Source organism: Scardinius erythrophthalmus (genome assembly GCF_964197995.2).
Source record: "Scardinius erythrophthalmus genome assembly, chromosome: 20".
NCBI lineage: Eukaryota > Metazoa > Chordata > Actinopteri > Cypriniformes > Leuciscidae > Scardinius > Scardinius erythrophthalmus.
The window spans coordinates 32,815,881-32,840,979 of record NC_138240.1 but is presented as its reverse complement, the minus strand read 5'-3'; the positions used below and the strand labels follow the sequence as shown (position 1 = coordinate 32,840,979).

Below are 25,099 nucleotides of genomic sequence, written 5' to 3'. Positions count from 1 at the left end.
CTTTAATCTAGCTTTGAACTGACAGGGTGTGTCTGCTTCCCGGACAATGGTAGGAAGACTGTTCCAAAGTTTTGGTGTTAAATAGGAGAAGGATCTACCGCCAGCAGTCGATTTTGATATTCTAGGTATTATCAACTGGCCGGAATTTTAGAGCTCGCTCAAGTACTGCGGAGCTAAACCATTTAGTGCTTTGTAAGTGATCAGCAATATTTTAAAATTGAAATATTTCAATATTTCAAAACAGAAAAACTAAACGAATAGTATAGAATAGAAAAGGTGAGTGTTAGTATTAATTGGTCAAGTGCTGACGAAAAAGATGTGTCTTTAGACATTTTGTGAAAATGGCTCGAATTGAGATAGGCAGGTCATTCCACCAGCTGGGAACAGTCTAGGAAAACACAACGCAAAAACAACACAACGCAAAAACAACACAACGCAAAAACAACCCAACACAAAACCAACTGATATTTGTTATGACATCCACTTCAAACAATACAATGCTCATGATAACTTTCGTTAACTCTACACAAAGTTAATCCAAATCAGCTGATAATTACTCTTCGACAGCGATGTTTTAGAAATATCCAGAGCTACAGCAAAAACAGAAGTTCAAACACACAATTCTACAGACGGCTGCGCGCTCGTTTCTCTGGCACATGAGGTCTACATGATGACAAAATCTTAATTTTTGTCCGCTCTATCTTTATGTTTTTTACCTTCCAAATAAGAAAAATGGGTGGAACAATACAATAAACTTACATTTGAAGGAGGGACCCGAGCCATAGCTAGAAACCAGAATGCCATAGAGATTCGTGGGTGGGCTCTTTTGACTCGGGCCAGTAAGTAACCACCCTTGCAAACACCCTAAACACCCTTGCATTGTTAAATGCCAGCAGAGAGATGAGCAGAGAGCATACGGTCTGTTTACAGTCTCCTGTGATGCTTAAAAGAGACACAGGGCTGGTCAAAGATGTGGACCAGCTTCCAATTCTGATTTATAGAAATAGAAAATCTATAATAAAGGCATTCTCCGGCATGACACAGCAGCACCCAGCATTCAGATTACACCCTACAGCACAGTGAACTTGTTAAACTCCTGCGCAGACGTACTGTCCCGCTGACCGGAGCACTGTCATCCCGTCCAGACTCTGGTTTGGCTCGTGTGTGTGTGTGTGTGTGCGACTGTGACTTCGTCCAACTGTTATTTCTGCCATTCTCTGTCAAGCGGCCACCACACCCGCAGCCAGACTAGACGGGTGTTAAATTATACAGCCGACCGGCGAGGTGGAGCGCAAGTGTGTGTGCAGTCACGCGGATTTTCATTGAAACATCAAGAGAGCTTTTAGACAGGACGGGCGCGTGACCTTGTGTTTAGCTTGTGCCGAGTCAGACGGGGCCGTCCTCTAGCCAGTCTGAACCGTTAGTCTAGATTACAGCGAGTGTTTTTAGATTGCTTACTTCCAAGAACACCACCCGTAAACTGTCATTATAGACAGAGCAGGCCTGCTCTAAACCTGCGCTCAGGGGACAACAGATGCTAATTCCACGTAACATGAGCAAGTTGTTATTTTACTAATATTGTGTGTGTAGACATGCTTAAATAGATGTTTATGTGTATTTGAAGGTTTTAAAATGGAAGGAATCATTCCCCCAAAATTGGAAATTTGTCAAGATTTTTAGTGATTACAGACTTAAAGGGCTAGTTGTCCTAAAAAATGAAAATTCTTCAATTAACTCTTTCCCCGCCAGCACTTGTTGCCAGCCACCGCCAGCGTTTTTGATCATTTTCACAAAGTTTTCATGGCCCCCAGAATATTTTGTTGTATGAATAATTGAACATCTGGTTTTATTCTAGCTTCATGTATTCTTATTTTATCAACACTTGAATGTGGATAAGTTTAATTAAAAAAGCAACATTTTAAACAAAAAGCTGAGAAAATTGCGTTTTTGTCAAAGACGTCATTCAGATGGGATTCAGATTGATGATCAAACATAGATGGAGTAGATCGAGTTCATCAATACCCTTAAAGCTTCACAGTCCTAAAGCTCGTCCTGGGTCGACATTTCATTCAGTAACATTAGGCAGTTTTGATTTATATGCTGTTTAATGTTGATGATCACATTATTTTATATTTGCACATGATTACATATGCTATCGCTTGTTTCTGCTTGTTCTTTGCCTGTGTTTTGATCAGGAGATTCTTCTTTCAGAAGATGTGTAATAGCTCTTGAACAAACCTCTTGCTGAAGCTCAAACGTGATGCGTAACACGAGAATGAACCTCATTGGTTCTTGCTGAAGCTCAAACGTGATGCGTAACACGAGAATGAACCTCATTGGTTCTTGTTGAAGCTCAAACGTGATGCGTAACACGAGAATGAACCTCATTGGTTCTTGCTGAAGCTCAAACGTGATGCGTAACACGAGAATGAACCTCATTGGTTCTTGCTGAAGCTCAAACGTGATGCATAACACGAGAATGAACCTCATTGGTTCTTGCTGAAGCTCAAATGTGATGCGTAACACGAGAATGAACCTCATTGGTTCTTGCTGAAGCTCAAATGTGATGCGTAACACGAGAATGAACCTCATTGGTTCTTGTTGAAGCTCAAACGTGATGCGTAACACGAGAATGAACCTCATTGGTTCTTGCTGAAGCTCAAATGTGTTGCGTAACACGAGAATGAACCTCATTGGTTCTTGTTGAAGCTCAAACGTGATGCATAACACGAGAATGAACCTCATTGGTTCTTGCTGAAGCTCAAATGTGATGCGTAACATGAGAATGAACCTGATTGGTTCTTGTTGAAGCTCAAACGTGATGCGTAACACGAGAATGAACCTCATTGGTTCTTGCTGAAGCTCAAACGTGATGCATAACACGAGAATGAACCTCATTGGTTCTTGTTGAAGCTCAAATGTGATGCGTAACACGAGAATGAACCTCATTGGTTCTTGCTGAAGCTCAAACGTGATGCATAACACGAGAATGAACCTCATTGGTTCTTGTTGAAGCTCAAACGTGATGCGTAACACGAGAATGAACCTCATTGGTTCTTGCTGAAGCTCAAATGTGTTGCGTAACACGAGAATGAACCTCATTGGTTCTTGCTGAAGCTCAAATGTGATGCGTAACACGAGAATGAACCTCATTGGTTCTTGTTGAAGCTCAAACGTGATGCATAACACGAGAATGAACCTCATTGGTTCTTGTTGAAGCTCAAACGTGATGCGTAACACGAGAATGAACCTCATTGGTTCTTGCTGAAGCTCAAACGTGATGCATAACACGAGAATGAACCTCATTGGTTCTTGTTGAAGCTCAAACGTGATGCGTAACACGAGAATGAACCTCATTGGTTCTTGCTGAAGCTCAAACGTGATGCATAACACGAGAATGAACCTCATTGGTTCTTGCTGAAGCTCAAATGTGATGCGTAACACGAGAATGAACCTCATTGGTTCTTGTTGAAGCTCAAACGTGATGCGTAACACGAGAATGAACCTCATTGGTTCTTGCTGAAGCTCAAACGTGATGCGTAACACGAGAATGAACCTCATTGGTTCTTGCTGAAGCTCAAACGTGATGCGTAACACGAGAATGAACCTCATTGGTTCTTCCTGAAGCTCAAATGTGATGCGTAACACGAGAATGAACCTCATTGGTTCTTGTTGAAGCTCAAACGTGATGCGTAACACGAGAATGAACCTCATTGGTTCTTGCTGAAGCTCAAACGTGATGCGTAACACGAGAATGAACCTCATTGGTTCTCGCTGAAGCTCAAACGTGATGCATAACACGAGAATGAACCTCATTGGTTCTTGCTGAAGCTCAAACGTGATGTGTAACACGAGAATGAACCTCATTGGTTCTTCCTGAAGGTCAAACGTGATGCGTAACACGAGAATGAACCTCATTGGTTCTTGTTGAAGCTCAAACGTGATGCGTAACACGAGAATGAACCTCATTGGTTCTTGCTGAAGCTCAAACGTGATGCGTAACACGAGAATGAACCTCATTGGTTCTTCCTGAAGCTCAAACGTGATGCGTAACACGAGAATGAACCTCATTGGTTCTTGCTGAAGCTCAAATGTGATGCGTAACACGAGAATGAACCTCATTGGTTCTTGCTGAAGCTCAAACGTGATGCGTAACACGAGAATGAACCTCATTGGTTCTTGCTGAAGCTCAAACGTGATGCGTAACACGAGAATGAACCTCATTGGTTCTTGCTGAAGCTCAAACGTGATGCGTAACACGAGAATGAACCTCATTGGTTCTTGCTGAAGCTCAAACGTGATGCGTAACACGAGAATGAACCTCATTGGTTCTTCCTGAAGCTCAAATGTGATGCGTAACACGAGAATGAACCTCATTGGTTCTTGTTGAAGCTCAAACGTGATGCGTAACACGAGAATGAACCTCATTGGTTCTTGCTGAAGCTCAAACGTGCTGCGTAACACGAGAATGAACCTCATTGGTTCTTGTTGAAGCTCAAACGTGATGCGTAACACGAGAATGAACCTCATTGGTTCTTGCTGAAGCTCAAACGTGATGCGTAACACGAGAATGAACCTCATTGGTTCTTGCTGAAGCTCAAACGTGATGCGTAACACGAGAATGAACCTCATTGGTTCTTCCTGAAGCTCAAATGTGATGCGTAACACGAGAATGAACCTCATTGGTTCTTGTTGAAGCTCAAACGTGATGCGTAACACGAGAATGAACCTCATTGGTTCTTGCTGAAGCTCAAACGTGATGCGTAACACGAGAATGAACCTCATTGGTTCTTGCTGAAGCTCAAACGTGATGCGTAACACGAGAATGAACCTCATTGGTTCTTCCTGAAGCTCAAATGTGATGCGTAACACGAGAATGAACCTCATTGGTTCTCGCACGTCTAGGGAACATGCTTGAGCTTCTGTTTACCGCAACTGATGTTCAAAGCGATCGAGTCTCTTCAGAAAATTTGGAATAAACTGCTCGATTCCTATGGATTAGTTTTACAATCTCTTTAGAGAAAGCTCTCAGATTTTGTTAAAATATCTTCATTTGTGTTCCAAAGATAAACGAGTCTTATGGGTTTGGAAACATACGAGGGTGAGAAATTAATGACACAATTTTCATGGGTGAACTAATCCTTTAAATTTTAGTCATATAAATTATTCCTTAAGTATTATTATTAGTATTTTTATTTTTTATTTTTTTACCACACCTACCTATGACATGTCAATTAAGGAAATACTGCAATACTTGCAATACTGACGTTATGTCAAGATGATCGATCCTCATCTAAAAATATTGATACCAAATGTTTTAACTTGTAATTTTCTTACTTGTGAAAATTAATGTGCAAAAAAAAACTTAGTGTTGAAAAAAATTAGCTAACATTTCAAAGAGAGAGAGAGCTGATATTGACAGAGACAGAAACATCACTATATTGCTATACACTATATGCAATTATATATAAAAGGAACAGCTAGTATATTTAAAGCACAGCTAAATGTGGTTTATTTTAATGGGTTTATGTGAAGATTGATTTAAGTTCGCTTAAATTAAAAGTTAGAATATTATTGAGCCTATTAAAAATCGTGGCTTTTAAGTATACTGTAATTTTAAATAATAACTCATTTTATACTCAGAAATTTAGAAAAAATGAAATCCATTTAATAGAGACATCAATATCAGTATTGGCATTGGTGATGCTGGCCTTCATAATAATAACAAAAAATAACATTAAAAATATTTAAAATATACCGTCTTTATGTTTATTCTACATTCATTTGGAGATTTAGTGTGAAAATATAAATTTATAAAATAAAATAGAAAGAATAATGAAAAGTTGTTTAATGGCAGGACTTTTATTCATTTTTAAATCTAATTTTTTTTACATGGTGTTTTTTTTTTTTTTTGTGCTGTCTCACCACCAGTGGGTGTTTATAATTTATATATATATATATATATATATATATATATATATATATATATATATATATATATATATATATATATATATATATATATATATATATATATATATATATATATATATATATATACGAAAATGGTCATAATCACTATGAATCTATTTTAGATAGATTTTGCCATTTTAAGTTAGTATTATGTTTCATGATGTATAATCCAATTGTCACACTTCACCTTCGTGTCAAGAAGAGAGATAGAAGAGAGTGATTGGGCCAAGGTGGTGTTTTATAAATAGAGAGTAAGCGTGGGTTGCGGGGCTGGGTCCTATGACGTTTCCACAGTGATATTGTGCCTCTCCCTTCTTTACTTCCTGTGGGAAACAATTTAGGGCTTGTCTTAACAGAGCTCTGCATGGTGAAGCCCGTTCTCTCTCTCTCTCTCTCTCTCTCTCTCTCTCTCTCTCTCTCTCTCTCTCTCTCTCTCTCTCTCTCTCTCTCTCTCTCTCTCTCTCTCTCTCTCTCTCTCTCTCTCTCTCTCTCTCTCTCTCTCTCTCTCTCTCTCTCTTCACTTTCTTCACTCACTCTCTCTCTCTCTCTCTCTCTCTCTTTTCACTTTCACCGTCTGTAGCTCATCACTTATTTTACTAATTTGGCTGATTCTTCATCTGACCCTAAGGTAGAGATTTTGGCATCACCACTCGCAGATGTTGAATTTGCAAAGTTTTGGTTACAATTCCAGATCTTAATCCACTAAGTCAGTGGATTTCAAAGGCTTTGATACCAAGGACCACAAAATACCATGATCCCCTTACAAGGGAAGCCCATCCTAAAACAAAAGACGGCTATATTTTTTCAAAGACCCATTTGTATTGTGTGATTTAAAAAATTGTGTGATTTTTATAAAGACAAAATGTTGTTTTCAAAATGAAATAACTGGCGTTTATATTGTCCTTATAAATAAAAATTACTTTCTATTAGCTTAACTGTCTTTTTCTATGCTTAAATATTGTTAGTAAGCAGCTTTACAATGAATATTGCAGAGAATAAAAACCCCAGTGAACAGCTGAAGATGATAAACTATATTATGATACAATAAAACACTTTTCACACACTATATTCAGATTTGGTACATGTTTCACCAGACTTTGCCAGACTTTAGAAAGCAAAGTGAAAACATAATATTAAAAGGGTGTTTAATTTGACATCCTTATTTAATAACTTGTCAGTTTAACTAGTTCTGTATCAATTAATGAACGGCTTTTAGAAGACTACATTAAATAACTATTGATTTGCTTTCATAATATCTGTTCTTGTTTTTATGAATCATTAGTGCACGTCATACTAAAAAAGGTTTAAGCATGAATCATTTATTCAGCCTTCAGTTTTTCTGAAATCTCTATGTATAAAAGCCCCTACATTATGACCTGTGTATTGTTTCATTAAATACAAATGCTGCTTTATATTCCATCTATGTATTTTTTATTATCTAGAATATTTCTTTTCAGATTTATTCAAGTAGGCTTCACACCAAGAGCTATAAATATGAAGATAAAAATAACTATAACTATAGTACCACACCACAATATCGTTCTGTTTATTTATTCTAAGCCAGCGCTGCATTTTTGTCGTCTGCCGCTTTCAATGCTCGAGCTCTTTACAGCAGGATGGATTCTGATTGGCTGAAAGTGATTCCAACGATGTAGTTTCTCTGTGCCGTGTGAACAGGCCTTCAGTAATTAATGAACATCCTCCGTAAAAGTCACCAATTCAATTTGCAATGTTTGCCATTTGAGTTTAATCAGAAGCCACTTTACTCATCGCATCTTCTCCCACTTATTGCCAGTAGCATCTTTCCTCCAGAAGACCTTACAGAGTTTCTTCACCTAAATCCCCCAAATAATGCACATAAGAACATACATTTATAGCTCCTTGACCTTAAAACTGTCCTCCTCCTGCGAAGCTCGTAGCTTTTTCAGTAGTTACAAAGAACAAAACGGTGTGGGTCATGCGTTTGTACTGTTCCTCGGTGCTCCCAGGCGATGCAAAGTCGAAACGCAGTCAGGCCTCAAACCAAAGCGGCCGACTCTGTTGCTAAGTTACAGTTTAGAGTTTTCCTATTTTTAGTTTCCAGAGACCAGGCTTCTCACCCAGAGATTATATTTTCATTTGGAATAGAAACAATACAAGAATCCGAGTGAGATGCCTTTTGTGTGGCTGTAATTAAGTGATCCTGTTAAAATGGGCTAATGCTATATCAACAACCTCATCACATTATTACACGATTGTCCGAACAAAAACACTGTGGGTTCTTAAAGACAAATGTTCTGTTGGCTGTGTTCAACACACTCTATTGATTTTTTATTTTATTTTATTTTTTTATGTGCACTATGAAGCACTATGTAGTCTTCCGTTTAACGTAAGTTTAACACCTCAAGGAATGCATAGATATTTTTGACAAATATTTTAGGAGGATGTGAACTCATAGGATGAAGACTCCAGTCAAATCAGTGGCCTAGAACAATAATTAGCCTGGGTTTCCCCATACTGCCTTGCTCGCAGCACGATTTTATTCACGCTGCTAGGCATTCTGGACCGTCTTTTCCCCTGAAAAAGGGAACCAATCACAGAACGGTGAGGGAGCAGCAAGACGATGACGACACCGAATAGGTTTGTTTATATCTATGGATCCAATATGGCATCAGACTCGACGTTATCTTCTACCCTCATGTTTATCTTGCACAAACGGTAATATTCGCTAAACGCCATCGTGTACAAATAAATCTTTGACCCATCGTCTTTTTCCTAATCGAATTTCTGTCACTCTACATATGTCATCTGGTATAATTGAAGCGATTGGCTATGAGCTACGTACAGGCGCATTTGATAGACATTCATAGTGCCCAATAAACGGCTCTGGGCATTCGTAAACCACGCCTCAAATACGAGAAAATGAACGTGGTTCCCAGACCAAGTCTCAAATGAGACTTGGTCTGACTTTAGCCAGGCTAACTCATAATTATAATAGTGATTAAACCCTAAGTTAGTGTGGGTGAGAGTAATGAACATAATATGCTTGATTTACTGGTGCAAAAACGGTCCCCATTGTAAATGTACTTTTTAATAATAGGCTACAGCTGTGCGAGGCGCTGGCGTGATCGCTCATATTAGCGGAAATAAAAAATAAAAAATTAAAGAAAATTGGCAAAAATGGCTTTTTTTTTATATATATAAATCAGATAAGAGTAAGGCATCATTCAAAATGGTAAAGGGTCTATTTATACTTGTGTACCTTCAAAATAACAGCAAAACGTCGTACTTTTGTAAAATAAAGAAAACAAAGTGTGCTTGCCGTTTCGGTCTCCTTGAACAAAAACTCAGCAGAGATGAAATACTTGTCGCACAGACATGAAAAATATAGAAACCTTGAAGTGTCTTACTTTTAAGTGTCTATGTTTTGCTTGTTTGACATCACATGCATTATAGTAGAAGTCACTTTGGAATATAAATCTTAGCACGATTCACATGAAAAAAAGAAAAAATGCGACTTGAAGTCTGGAAATATGGTATAGCAAAATATTTTGTGGACTCCCTGGCAATGGGTCACAGACCCCACTTTAAAAAACCCTGGCCTAGAAAAGTCTTATTTGTATTATATATGGCTAGTTGCTCCCTCATAATGGCTGCCATGTTGAGACCAACCCAGTTAATAAACGCAAACCATGCCTCAAACTATATGTTGTTGTTTCCTCCAGTGGGGGAAGCAGAGAGGTTGTCGTATCGGTTGTTCAGAAAAACTCAATTTACACTTTTAAAATTATGAAGCAAAATGCGAAGTTGTAAATCGTTGAACTATCTTTTGGGGACATTTCTCTAGAGGTTGACAGCTATAATTGTTCTCGTCATTGAAACAAGACATTTGGCATAATGCAAATATCTGTGTAAATCTTTTCTAACTGAATTGAATGTGACAATCTACAAATGGTTTTATGTGCGATTTACACCAGTTTGTAGCCTTTTGTAATTCATCTTAATGATTTGTCTAGGATTGTTTGTCTGTTTTGTGAAGATTTTCTCTTCTGTCTGTGTTGTGTGTGTGCTCAGGTACAGCAGTGTGTTTCCCAGTCTGAACATGGCAGTAAAACGCAGGGAACAGGCTCTTCAAGATTATAAGAGACTCCAGTCTAAAGTGGAGAAGTATGAAGAAAAAGAGAAGACGGGGCCCATCATGGTCAAACTCCATCAGGTACAACCCAACTTCCTTTCTGACTGTGTTGCAATTTCAGGCGTTCATTTTTCAATGAGTGACTGATCTCCTAATAATACCAAAAATCCTTTAATGTGAGTTCACTCAGCGGTCATCTTGGTAACGCCCCAGGTTGCTGTTTTCTATGTGGATCAAGCAAACAGCTCCTGTCCGTTTGAATGGGGAAAGATAAAACTCTCCAAAGCTGATTGTCAAGATCAAATCAGGAGTAAAATCTGATCGCAATAGTACCATCATTTTGTTTCTTTAGCTCGAATCAGTAACACTTTGCATGTTATATGTATTTATATGCATGTTCGGTTGCATGTTATATGTATTTACTATAGTAATTTCAGTTAATTGTGCGCAATCACAACTAGGGCTGAGTTGAAAATCTAGATTTTAATCAATTCTTATTTTGAGGAACTGATATCAATTCTTGAACCCCATTTTGTCACTCTTTAATGTGATGTGACAGATCGCTGTTCAAGTGGTTCACATGAACCGATAATCTCTTTTGCTTTACTGTTAGTTACAGCATGAAATAAACATGAAGGTATGTTGAAAGATACAGTACAACATACCAAAATGTATCCCGTCTCATGTAATCACTCAGTTAGGGTTTCAACCGCAGAAAGACGTAAAAAAAACAGCTTTTAAATATAACATTTACCTCATGAAAGCCATTCAATGATCATAAACTCGATAGTTAGCTAGAAAAATGAACTTTAGAGAGGAGCATTTTGCTAAATATATAAATATATTACATTATCTTTTACCTGTTATTCAATATTTATATAAATCCATCCTGAAAGCCACAATTTCAAACAACTAATTACAGTAGAAACCTAATTATGTTATTAAAGTTATTATAAAAACTGCCTTGTGTGCAATTTTAATATTTGCATAACAAAAAAGTTAATTTTGACCTTTAATATAGTAATGAACCAACAGACAGGGCTCCCTAAATATTTTACAGCATTAGTTAAGAGATATTGTTTTCCTTGAGATAAATTGACATTCACTGCACCTGATCAATCCAAAATGAATCAATATTGAATCAAATTAAATCAGTGCCATTGACAAGCCCAATTACAAGCAACTAATACTAAACCAAACACTAACCTTATAGTATGTACATGTTGTTTATTAAAATCAGTGCTTATTTGTTTAATTAATTATACTGTAACAAAGACACATTCAATCAAATTTGACCTGCAAATCAACTTGTGTTTTGCAGATTTATCCAGCTAATGCTTTTGCACATTCAGGAGTAAATAAGATGATTTCCTAACACTCTTATTTCGATGGTCCACCATAGACATTCTACTAACTAGAAGTCTCTTTTCAACTACGTCAACAGTCAGTCATTAGAGTATTAGTTGACTGTCTGCTTAATATCTGCTAACACTTTGTTTTGATGCTCCCAAATTCTACCGACTATAAGTAACTTTTCAACTACATATCAACTTCAACTAACTCTCATTAAAGTTAATTATAGTTAGCAGAATGACTAATGTTGACCATTTGAAATAGTGTAACTGATGACTGGAACTGGGGTGTCCTTCTTTCCACTATAATGAGTGTTTCATATATGTGACCATGCAGTTAATTGTACATTGTATTCTACCTTAATAGGCCAGAGACTCTTGCCTATTTTCACAAGGGTTATTCTGACGGCTTGTATATGGATAAATTGCACATCCTTAAGGCTTGTTTGCTCGGAGTGTGAATTTACTGCACAAAACAGATTTTAAATTCTTAACATTGGGACACACTCAAAATTCACAGTGCAATATATGTATTATTTCTGGAGCGGTGGTCCCTGGGTACAAGAAGCTATAGATGTTAAAGTCATGTCCACCACAAACATGTAGCGAAAAGGTGTAGACATATAATTGTTGAAAAAATACAGTTATTTGTAAAACATACTGTCCGATTTTAGGGGAAAATCAGGTCCATCAGAGACGTCCAATAGATTTCTTAGGCGCGCCGAAAGAACCCCACAGACACAGTGTGATCACCATGGGAAAATCTCACAGTAAAACTGAGAGTTGTGAAAAATATGATACACCGGTGTTTTGCCAGATGAGAAGTTTATCTATGTATCATCTTTTTACTCTTTTAATTCCTTTTATAACTGTATCATATATCTCTTTTGATTTCTTTTATAACTGTTTTAATTTTCCTTGTTTTTATTTTGTGATTATTTTAATCCCTTTCTGTAAAGCACTTTGAATTGCCATAGTGTATGAAATGTGCTGCCTTGCCTCGCCTAGCCTACATATTGAGCTAACACTGTATTTTTGTTGTAGTAGACCATTATTATTGTCATTTTAAGGTTATATACAGTAATATATAGTTTGAGTAATTGGTTGTATTTAGTATTTAAGTACATAAATGACCAGTGAGCACTTCCTTAAAATATCAGACCTTTAAACTAATTTTACTTCAATTTATATTTCTGAGTGAAACAAGATATTGTTCCCAATAAGACCAGAAATGTTTTTTTTTTTTAAGAAAGTGAATGGGGTAACAATTTAGTTTATGGTCCAATTCTCACTATGAACTAGTTCTTTATTAGCATGCATATTACTAGGATATTGGATGCTTATTAGTACATAGAAAGCACATATTAATGTCTTATTCTACATCCCTTAATCCACCCAATACCTAAACTTAACAGCTACCTTACTAACTATTAACAAACAGTAATTAGGAGTTTACTGAGGCAAAAGTCATAGTTAATCGTGAGAATCGGACCCTAAACTAAAATGTGACCATGAATAGGGTCAATTTTGATTTCATGCCGACTTCAGCAGGAACTCAAAAAGACACAAAGGTCATCAGAATTACAAAAATCATGATGAGTTTTGATCTGGTCTTTATAGATTTTCCTGTAGTTGATGCTTGTGCTCGAGTGTGCCGGACCTTGAGAGTCATCGGATTTATTATAATCTGTCCACTCTCGTACTCTTCTGGCGGGATTTTTTTAGCACGCAGCAACAAGTGAAGGAAGCCGGGCTGGATGGGTGCAGAAGTATTCAGAGCAAAAGTATACATGCGAGCGAACTCACCCACGCAAGAGAAACAGCCTCTCAACTCAGCTGCACTTTTTCAAGAGGCTGCGCTCAACACACGCTGTGGGATAATTGGGTTTCGCGCACACACACACGCGCACATTCGCACACGGTAACACGATCCAGTGAACACAGGCAGGCAATAATTGTTTGTTCATTTTGTTGCACACTTCTGGGTCATTGTGCATGTGTATGTTGACATGGGAAGGACTGTATGTGCACAAACAGATACAGACGGGTGCCTGGAAAACATACATGTACATCCCATCGCCCACACACACACTGAAGGACTTCAGCAGAGCCGTAGAGGATAGACGCACTGATAAAGTGCATACATTTACACACGTCATGTATCACATATAGAAAGAAGGTCAAGTCCTAGCAAAGATCAGCACTTATAGGCCGCTTTCCCCTCCCTTCACTGTGCTGATTGGTGATCGCATCATGAATATCACTCTTCCCCACCTCCACACCCTTGAACGTGTGTGTGTGTGTGTATTTGTTGTTGTTATTCTAATGACACACATGCTTGAATAATTGGCAAGTCCTGGTTTTATTCATTGCTGCATTACGTGTGTGTTCTGCTTTTAGGCCAGGGAAGAACTGAAGCCTGTCAGGGAAGACTTTGAAGCCAAGAACAAGCAGCTATTGGACGAGATGCCCAAGTTCTACAACAGCCGCATCGACTACTTTCAGCCCAGCTTTGAGGCTCTGATACGAGCTCAGGTGAGCGTCAAATGTTCCCAGCTCAGTCACGAAACTAAAATACATCCAATCAGTTATGTGGATCACATCATAAAGCATTGGTTTCTTTGTACATGCTCTAATATTCACAACTCGAAAACTCATTCCCCAGTCCTCCCAGACTTCATCCATCCCTCCGCTCTTCCTTCTGCAACTCATCGTTTCCCTTCTAAAATGCAAAAATATATGGTCAAAAATATGGTCAATAAATGAATTTTGAAGACTTTCAGGCACAGTAGCAAAATTAACCAGCAAGGATGGAAAATAATCACATAAAACTAAGTCATTATGTGTTTAACCATTATAATTGGACTTAAAATTGAATGTAAGTGTGATCGTAGAAGATCAAGACTAAAGTATGAGGAATACAATAGCAATGTCTCAATGCTTATTATGTGACAATATATGTCATAAAATGACCTGTGCAAATTTAGCATTTGTACATAAATATGTATTTTTGGGAAATAATACACAATGCTGTATCACGGCTATAATAAAATAGTTAAGGCTAGTGAATGTTCTTAGTTCATCTGCCATTGGGCGAAACAAAGTTGGGTTTAAACCCTGTATAAATGTGTATAAATAAGACCCTTTGTCTGGCTAAGGCTATTTTTATAGCTAGCTTTAGTTTTTCTATATCCTAAATGCACACAATTACATATTTTGATGACCTTTTTCAGTCTGACAAAATTACAAGTCTGAACCTGGGACAAAGGTTAAGCCAAATTTATACATAAAAGACATGAAGAGTAGTAAAAAATGTAATTATCAAGTCATGGTAAACAGTTTTATGATATTCATTTAATAAAAAGTTAAATACAACTGTTTTTTAAAACTAAATAAAACTGTTGCCTTTAATAAAAATCAAAAGCCAAAAATCTAAATCAATCAAAATCAAGTTAAAGAAACACCCTCACACACGCACAGACACACACACACAGTAGTAAATTTTAAAGCTGACGCTCCCTCCACCCAGATCTAATGTGATTAACCCTGAGTTACACACACACACACACACACTCAGCAGAAACACTCCTTTATGCTGCACTCACACTCTCTCACTCTACACACTTCCCCTTCACTCTAATGTGATTAACCCCCACAATCCTGCCTCCTTATGTCCACAGCTCAGACTGTGTGTGTTATTTTAAGGGAAGTGTGTGAGAGAGCTAAACACTAGAATCTAATGAATGTAGTAAAAGAGGTAAAGCCAAGTCAAACACACACACACACACACACACACACACACAGTCATGTCTTCAGGATGTGCAATGCGCATTCCCCTCTCTGAAAATTTCAGGATCTTCATATCATTCCCAATTTGTTATTTTGTGTGTTTGTTTTGTGTGCTTGTTTTGTTGAACAGTCCCTCTATTGCTGGCATAGTGGATAATGAATAATGAATGAATGAACTATGACATTTAAAGTGCATGTACCAAAGATACAATTATCTTTTTTTCCAGTCGTACAGTTATATTAATTAAATCATACTCTTATAATAATAATATAAGGAAATCTAATGCAATGCCATTCATACAAGTGTCCAAATGCTTTTTGGGACATCTGTGTGTGTGTGTGTATTAGACGAGATAAATAATATGATATCAGTAGTAGCATTAAGAAACACAAACAATAGGAAAGTTTTAACCTAGAGGATGATCTATGCTGTCTTCTGCCTGCTGAGTTAAGAGAATCCTCCAAGTACGGTGGATATAACCTATTTTCACTCAGTGTTTTACAACAATAACTTTACTGTGACCTGCTGTTAAAGCTGTATAGTCCCTGGAGGCCTTTTCTTGGTGTGTTAATCACATATTTAAAAGCCCTAATCTTCACGGCTCAGGGCTGAGCGGGCAGTGGAGATCTGTCAGGACCTGATCCAGTGCCCTATGATCCCCAAAAATGCCGTCTTGATAGTCTTGAGAAACAGCCTCTCCCAGCTGTCTACATGCACTATTTAGGTCTGGTATATCAAACAGATAAATTGCATTGTAACATTTTCATCAAAATGAGGCCCTTTCTCACGTCTCTGTACTGTAATGAGAAAAATATTATTATTATCATTATTTAAATGTTACTGTAATTAAAAGATTTGTGTTGCTATATTGCAGTAATAAGTATGAGATCATTTCACATTTGTAAAATCTTCTGGTTTTGTGAGATTTACCCATATTGGGCCAGATTTACTAACAGCTTGCGTTAGTAAATCTGCCGTTAAAAAACTACTGTCAGGATTTACTGAAGACACGCAGTGAAAAATTAGCTCTGAAAAGGCATGGACACAGCAACTTTTGCATAAGCATTTGTAGGAGTTTCCCTTTCAGATGCAGAGTTTATGGGAGGAGAGTATTTAAATTACTCACGCAACGCGATTTACTGAGGTTTGCGGACTTTGCACTAGTCAGTTTACTGGTATTTGCACCAGTAATGTTATACATTTCCTTAATATAGGAGATGATTCTTAATGTGTGTTAAGTAATAAGATGTCTGATTGTGTGTTATCTGATCAAAACAGGAAGCAATCAATTCTGTCCCTATGATGATAATGTACCTTTTATCGGTTCTAAAAAAGTGGTTGATCGCCCAGTCAGTTATGTTTACTCTGATGACCGGCTGACTGTACATTATCACTTGAGAGCGTTGTATTGACCAATCAGCATCCAGAAGTGCCACTATCCATTTGTTAACAGGTTTATCATGTTTATGACTAGTCATCTAGAAGCTGATTTTGTCTTCTGGTCTACTTGTATAGACTAGTAAACAACAATTGCATCAGCTTGTAAATGTCATGGATGGAACAACATCAGACTTCCTTTAAGCTAAAACCATTCCCAACTTTATGGAGACGGCAGTCTTTTGTGATTGTTTTTGTGCAGCCACACTTTGTGGCGTTACGCTTTTGTCATTTGCTCTATTGAAAACCAGACGTGGGTGCTTTGGAAAAAATAAAGGTTATAAATAAATGAACACATGAATGTAGTATTAAGCTGATCTTAGGTCAGGCCTAAATGCAGTCTTTCCCCAAGCTTTTTGCTAACAGATGGGCAGCAGAGAGACCTAACAAATGACCGAGTCTCATTCATCAAGTGCTTTCTGTAACCCAGAGTGCCATACCTCCCACACCCACACACTCCGAGACACCGTCACCGACAGCAGCTCTCTGTGACGAGGAAGAGGAGGGTGTCTCTGTCAGACACACGGTGTAGCTGGACTTCTGAGACTGCTGACTGTATTACTATAGGTGCAGTGAGAGACGCTACTTCCCTTCTTATCTGATGGACGTCAGATTAGACAGTGTGTGTTTGTGTTTCCAGGAATCCTGGAGTGGACACAGTTTGACTCACCAAACATCCAGTCATTCTGAGAGTCCCTCATCCTGCTGAGTCATTCACACACATACATCAGGGGAAGAGGATTCATAGATATTTGTCCTGAAGAGAGATACATGCACACATGTACATCCTAGATGGCCACGGGATGAGCCGAATTTACACACTCTGGCACATTTTCTAGAAGCCACTGCATTGAGTTCTGAGTCTTGACCACTTGTATAAGTGGGAACTCTTTAGATGCAGGAAAAATATGATTCACAAATCTTATCTTCCCCGTCTATTTAACAGTATGTGCACTGTCTCTTCATTAAGCAAAAGCTTGCTCCCCGCGAAGCATCACATTGTCACCCGAGTGTGTGCGTTAGACCAGGGATAGGAGGGCCACCATCCTGTGGAGTTTAGCTCAACCCCAATCCAACACACCTGAAGAAGCTAATCAAGGTATTCAGGAACACTTGACAAATACAGGTAAGTGTGTTGGAGCAGAGATGGAACTGAAGTCTGTAGGAAGGTGTCTCTCCAGGAGCAGGGTTGAGGAGCTAGACACAGTGTGGTGGAATGAAAGAAAATGCAAGGATCTCAAGAAAGCTTTTAAAAGTTTAACTTGACATCTTTAGAACATAATGCATGTAGCGAGATGCTAAAGAAGCTTGAGACCCAATCCATTGGCCAAAGATGGCCAAATTTGTATTGCTGTAATAGAATGATAACTATCATACAGCTAAAGCATGTGATATTTGTGACCTGTAATTTCTGTGATACAAAATTACAGTATCAGCAGTTTTACAAAGGGGCACAGTGGGCAGCAATGTTTCCTCACAGCAAGAAGGTCCCAGGTTCAAGTACCGACTCAGTCCTAGTTGAGTCCCAGGAACTCTGGTTTCCCACAAAATCCAAAGAGATGGAGGTCAGGAGAATTTTAGACACTGAATTGTGATTGTGTGTGTTAAGGCCGGACTACTTTATTTTCCGTGATCCGCTCCATCTGTTGCACAATCAAGTGCTTCGGAGTATACTTTATTGACCGTGAGCGCAGATGTATCCATCCAGCACATGTGCGCTACCTAGTGGACTTTTTGGTTCAGCCATACAATGGACTGGCCATGAATCCAATGGGTTTTTTTTTTTTTTTTTTTTTCAGGCCTTGACCCAAGACACAGGTATAGGCTCTTGCATCCCTCCAACCTAGGAAAAGTGGGCTGGAGATGGATGGATAATTGTACAGAGGCAGTAATTATTCCAAATGGACTTCTATTCCAAAGCAGATTTCCTTTTCATCTTATTATCACTCAATACTGTAGGCAACCTCGAGCTGATTGGTCCATGGCTAGTGAGTATTCTGAGATTGTTTAGCCGGACTCAATTTGGGACATCGGTGGCTTACCGTGTTATTACAGTGTGTGTGTGTGTGTGTGTGTGTGTGTGTTTAATTAGTTAATTAGATGCGTGTTTAGAATATATTAATCTGTGTGACAGAAGTATAAATACTAATCCCCTTTGAAGCTTGTTCTGGTCAAAAATCACCCGCTTCAACAGGAAGGGCCCGTCTGGATGATGTGTTCATCAACCAACCACAATTAGATTTTTTTTTATATGTGTTTTTTTTAAAGGGCGGTAAATCTTAAATCGACGAAACCACAATAATAGATTGGTGTCGTATCTTGTTCAAATCATGGCACAGCTGTCTCCACAAATAGTTCAACAATACAGCAGCAAAGGGATGATCGGAAATGTGTGTTGACTTTGCGGTCAGAATATCCTTCCATCTGCAAGTAATAAGTACTGATTGTTTAATGGATACATCTCTGAATCAAAGCAGCCAAGTTATTGGGGATGTCACGTTTTCTTGCTACTAACTGCTGCAAACTGAGTCTTGCGTAGGCAAAATCCACGCACACTAAAATCCTTGAAACCTAGTTCTCACAAACTGGCGCCTGCGCCTTGACTGCCAAAAGCTGCGTAACCGCAACCAATCAGATTGGAGCTTGTCGTTTTGGGATAGCTGTCGTTTGCAGCATGTATCTTACAGCTCATGAACGGTCCGTGGGAGTGCTGTCTGAAGCCGAGACATAAATACGCTGCCGTACCTGCGCTTTAGCTTGTGTGTGGCGGCATCATTCATTGGCCATTTTGATTGATCTCTGACAGGTCCAAGGCGGATTTTCCTCTGAACTAGTTTTCCTTCCAGCCCCACGTGCTGCACGGCAAACAGATCCCCTCTCCGCTCTTCATGTGGTGAGACCACCATAAACAGGACAGACCAGTATCCGCTTCCATTCAGCACTGGGCAGGAACTGGCCTCTCATAGATCACAGAGCGCCACTGACGGCCAGTCTTTGATTAGAGTCTGAAGTCATTTCGAGCAATCCCAGAGGCAGTTTACACAATCTATTCAAAAGAGATGTGCTTCATCACAGTGTTTGGGGCCGCATTTATACATCTGCCCTACAAAAGCCCTCAAAAGTGTCTTTGCAATCCGTGGGTGTCTGAACTCAATGGCTCCTGTGTGAACAGTGGAGTTGAGTTACACTCATCAATCGAAATTCCGCTGCGTATCACTAGCAAACAAGACCGTTTCCCGCTTTCATGGCCTCTGCATTTCAGTGACATTCACAGTGGTATTGCTGAATGAAGTATCAAGGGAAAAAAATTGTCAAAATGTGTATAATTGACTTTCTACCGTGGAACTCAAAAGAAGTTATTTAAAAATATATATATCTTTGTGTATTTGTTTTCTTTTGTAATTTGTACAGAAAAAGAACAAAACAATAAAAGTCCATGGGGTCCAATGTTATGCTCTTTTGGACCCCATTGACTTACATTCATTTTTTTTTTTTTTTTTTGTCATTTCCCCCCAAAAATGTAAGACTTAGAAGTGGGCCAGTAAGACACCTATCAAGCATTCAGATAGCAACACCCTAGCATCATGATGGCGAGTTTTGCGCTGGCAAACACCACTCGTATTGTCTTGAGAATTTGTTTTCTCACTGGGTTTTAAGGCTATTGTAGACGTGGATTGGTTTTTTTAAACGCTCATACAGTAAGCAGCTTGAATAAATGTGCTGTGTGTAGGTTTGAGAGCCGAGCAGCTGTATTTCCCAGCGCTTTCAATGGCGGCCCACTCCTCCTGGAGTCTTGTAATGTGATTAAAGGCTATTAATCATCAAAGCGTCTCTCGCGGGACCCCTGACTCACGGGCCGGGGGAAGAGCAGGGGCGGGACGTGTCAAGAAAGCTTTCAGCCGACACTCGCTCGCTCACACACCGATCAGAGAAGATCAGGGTCACCTGCTACCCACAGACCCATGAGCGTAATCTCTGGATGATTTTTGGTTGTCTTGCATGAGCGGGAGTGAAGAATATCCCTTGTTTGAAAAAGCCAAGTTCTTTATTTAGATTCGCACAAAGTTGCAAACACAAATTAAGCCAAGAAATGGCCTCAGAAATGCAGTGATTCTGTAGTGTAGTTTGGACAGGGCTTGTGTCTCCAGCATCACTATGTTGTGATTATCCGTGGAAAACGTGGGGGTTTTATTGAGTCTGATTTTCCGACTCAAAGGGGGAGTCAATCCGAAGGGGCGTGGCTTTGACATTTAGGGGCGTGTCATCGTGAATCAGGTCAGATTCTAGGTGGTATCGATCACACATTTTGTGTACTGTTGTTGAAGAATCGTTATAAAGACAATTGATAATTGGCTTATTTATGAGATGACGGGCTTGTACTACAAAACTACTTTTCCCATCATTCCCTTAGCAACTAAGAATAATAAAATACATAAAAATGACCAATTAAAAGGCTTATGCACATCATTGTGTTGTGGCATAAAGTGTTAAGCAACAGGTTCATAGAGAATCACTTTGTTCCAAATTAACATTCGTTACTGTGATTTCTGAACACTCAAATCAGAAATTGGCAGGTAAAAACAAACAAAAAACTCCTGTTTGACACGAGTGGCAAAAAAAAATGTAATACAGGGAATGTGTGTATTGTTGTATTGTACTTGAGCTCTCTTTCTCTTTGTTTTCTCCCAGGTGGCCTATTTTACGGAGATGCACAAGATCTTCACTGAACTGACGGATCAGATTGACCAGGGCGGGCTGACAGATGACCAGAGAAAACTAGAGAACGAGGCCAAGCTCAATGAGTTGCGAGCGCTGTCCATCGTGGCCGATGACTGAGACTGAAAACACAGTGTGATTTTAACGGAGTCACGGCAACATTTATTTATTTCTTTTTCCGTTTGTTACTTTTTATTGATAATGAAGTCTTATTCTGAGTATTTTGTTGACAGATGAAGCCATCAGCAAACTTCCTAAATGTTTTGTTTTTTTGTCTTAGTTCTTTTTTGCCTTTAGTCTCTACCACTGACCAGCGATTGATCATTGAAGTTCTAACGGATCATTTGCATGTTTATCTTTCAGATTTTCCATCCACCAGAGGCCAAATTAATATTTAAAATGCTAATAAGCTAAAGCTTAGTTTTCGATACGAATAGAGTTCACACACTACTTATGCATTTTTTAAAGCATCTTTATAATATAGTGAAACACTGGAATCGTGCAGAGAATCAACATTTATATTAAACTGTTGATGACTGATATGCCGGTGGTTATCCTGGAAAAATATAGGAACTTTAACATGATGCTGTTCACATGCATTTAAACGATACTCTGCCTCCCTCTACTGACACTTCTGAAACATCTTTTCTTTTTGTGACTGACCTGTGTTTGTGCCCATTGTATTCGCTAATGAAGGAAAGACCGTTTTGTTAATGTTATTTTTTGTTGTATTGCCCAATAGTCTTACAGCCATAATTCATAATGTACTGTTTGGAAAAGTTGCCAATAGTTTCAGGGCCAATGAATTCATTCGCACATTTGAATCACATACTGACAATCAATATATAATGAAGAGTTTTTTAAACTGTAAGAGCTTTGATTATATAAATAGAAAATTATTGGTTCGTTTTGACGTTAATATTTTGAATCCTATTGCAAATGATATACGGATAATTGGATTATTAAATGTGCCTTCACAGAGGTGATGTTGCTCACCATTGTCATGGGTTCCAATCCCAGGGTTAAAATGTAATAGAAAATGTTCATTTTGGATAAAGCATCTAACAAATAAATGAAAACTTAGAGCATGTTATTACAGTCCTGCTTTGCTTTTTCTCTAAAACTCTGGACCATAGCCTTATTTTCAAAATGAATATTTCTTCTTTTCATTTCTCAAATTGAAGTGTTCTTTAAACATAATGTGTTTGCTGTTGTTTAGTTGTCATACATCCTTACAGTAAACTGGTTTTGGACGTCCACTGTTTGTCTGATGTGTTTATAAAGCTTTACCAGGTCAAGGGAAGACTTTAAAACGTCTCTTTTTTTTATCTTAGTCTTTTTCATCCAAAGGGATGTCAGTACACATTGGAGGGATCTGGGTTTGGACACGGTGAGGGGTAAAACTGTGATCCAGGGACTGGGATTGAACCAGCTTGTAAACAACCGATGAACATTAACGGTTCAAACATCATTCTCAATCAGCCAGTCTTCATACACACTGTCAGGAAGAGCTGTGATCGTTATTCCACAGGAATTTAAGAAAATTGTCATAATTCATTGTCTTTATTCTGTCAATAAAAGTAAAATACAGTACAGCTCTATCAGCTGCAATTAGTCAAACATTTACAGTTGAAAATCCTCATTTACAGACATCTCATCTGTCAACACACAACAAATGAAGCGCAGCATCAAAATTCACACAGATTGTTCTTTAGAGAAACTGACTGAAAATCTATTCTTTCCAGTAAGTTCATCTGGTCCCAAATCTTGTAAAATGCATCCCAACATTCCCTGATCTATGTGTTAGGATGAGGAATGTCTCAGTTTACAGGCTGTCTAAAATGACAGACTAAAACTCAATCTAGATTACTAAATGAGAAAAATGTGAAGTCTTTATCATAAATTATTGAGAACGGTTTCCTGTCAGTAGCATCACCCTTATTTAGCAGGTTAGTTGAACTGTTTTAGGGGAAACGGCTCGATAAGTGCGACGCTGAGAGTGTGTGCCGGACTGTATTAGCATGAGTGCTCTATATGGAGGATTTACTGTACATCTGTGCGATCTGCTCACTGAAGAGTCGTCGTAGATCCACGCGCTTGCTCTTCAGGGTCGGCGTCAGGAGGCCGTTCGACACGCTAAACATTTCAGGGTGCAAATATAAGTCCTTCACCTGAGAAAGAGAAAGAGGGAAAACAGCTCAAACAGAATCTCTCCTCTGATGGTCATGAACATGGAGTGTTTCACTGATTTTGCTGATAAAATGGTGGTTCTCAAACCTTCTGGACGTCAAGGTCCTCTACTGTCCCTGAGACTATTCCTTAATCGTTTTAATCCCTATTCAGTTTAATTACTGGATAAGGATTAAAGAGAAAGTTCTACCAAAAATGAAAATTCTACTTAACAGCAACGCATAACTGAAATTCAGTCCGACCTTGACATCTAACGACAGCAGTAACAAGTATTTGAATATTTTTTGCAAGTGCTGAACCAAAACACGAGCTGCACATTTTTGCTGTCAGTCCTTTGTAAATGTGTTTCCAAACTGAAGGATGAATCATATTTCTATTGACATCATCTGACACGTGTTAAGCAAAATTATTAACAAAAAACACAGCGGTGTTAATGTGGATGTGTTTGCATAAAGCTCTGCAGTTCGGCACTCCAATCAAGTTATAATATTTATTTATGACAAAACACTAGATTGCTATGAAGCAGCAGCTTTACAGTATTAAATAAAAAAAACACATCAGTGTCTCTTCATTTCCAACTATAAAGCAGCTCTCCAGTGTGCTCGTGTTTTTACTCGCGTCTGAAGGACTGAACAGAACAAACGAACCGGAGAAGGCGGAGCCTCAGAGCCACACCTACCTATTACATCATCACCACAGAATAGCGGTAGTTTGACGGCGTTTACCAGCCGGACGGAACTTTTCTAGAAAGTTCACTTTGTTCAAGTTGTTTCAAACTCTTTTTGGCCTGATTTTGTACAAAATGACCTCACACCAGTTGGTTCTTCGATTTCTGTAAATAACCCAGAATGCTCCTCTGAGGGTCTACCTGCTCAAACGACTTGAGTCCAGCCTCCTTCCCCACTGCCGTCATGTCCTCCAGCACGGCTTTCTTCACATCCTACCATTCAAACGGGATGAAGAGAACATATTTCACTGACCGCATGAGCATGTTTATCAGTTTAAAACTATTGATATCTCATGCTAAGTTGAGAAATTGCAGTGTGCGCACAAGTGTTAGGTGTTAACTCTTATAACCCTTTCCCAAACATTTTTTTTTATCATTTTCACAAAAATCATGTCCACCAGAATATGTTGTTGTATGAATGTACAATATTTTACAAGAAAGAACAGAGCCTCTGCTTTAAAAAAAAAAAAAAATATTCTAGATTCATACATACTGTACTTTTTTAATCAACACTTGAATGTGGGTTAGTTTAATAAAAAAGCAACATATTAAACAAAAAGCTGAGAAAATTGCGTTTTTGTCAAAGACGTCATCCAGATGGGATTCAGATCGATGATCCAAACACAGATGGAGTAGATCGAGTTCATCAATACCCTTAAAGCTTCACAGTCCTAAAGCTCGACCTGGGTCAACATTTCATTGTTTCATTCGTTTTGATTTATATGCTATTTAATGTTCGATGCTTTAATTGCTTATTTCAGATTATTCTTCGCCTGTGTTTTGATCCAGAGATTCAGTTC

At 38.5% G+C, this 25,099-nt stretch overlaps 2 protein-coding genes across 2 annotated transcripts in view; one reads left to right on the top strand and one right to left on the bottom strand.

The window, feature by feature from the left end:
- bin3 (bridging integrator 3) overlaps positions 1-22,974 on the top strand; it is a 60,223-nt gene extending 37,249 nt beyond the window's left edge. Inside the window, exons 7-9 of the mRNA XM_081349615.1 lie at positions 10,027-10,168; positions 13,840-13,974; positions 21,356-22,974. Coding sequence (XP_081205741.1) covers positions 10,027-10,168; positions 13,840-13,974; positions 21,356-21,502 — 424 coding nt within the window. The 3' untranslated portion in view covers positions 21,503-22,974. The remainder of the gene's footprint in view (positions 1-10,026; positions 10,169-13,839; positions 13,975-21,355) is intronic.
- The window catches only part of acsl2 (acyl-CoA synthetase long chain family member 2), a 28,873-nt gene continuing 26,635 nt past the window's right edge, over positions 22,862-25,099 (bottom strand). The window contains exons 20-21 of the mRNA XM_081349614.1: positions 24,441-24,512; positions 22,862-23,553 (exon numbers count right to left, since the gene is read on the bottom strand). Of these exons, the coding sequence (XP_081205740.1) occupies positions 23,413-23,553; positions 24,441-24,512 (213 nt within the window). The 3' untranslated portion in view covers positions 22,862-23,412. The remainder of the gene's footprint in view (positions 23,554-24,440; positions 24,513-25,099) is intronic.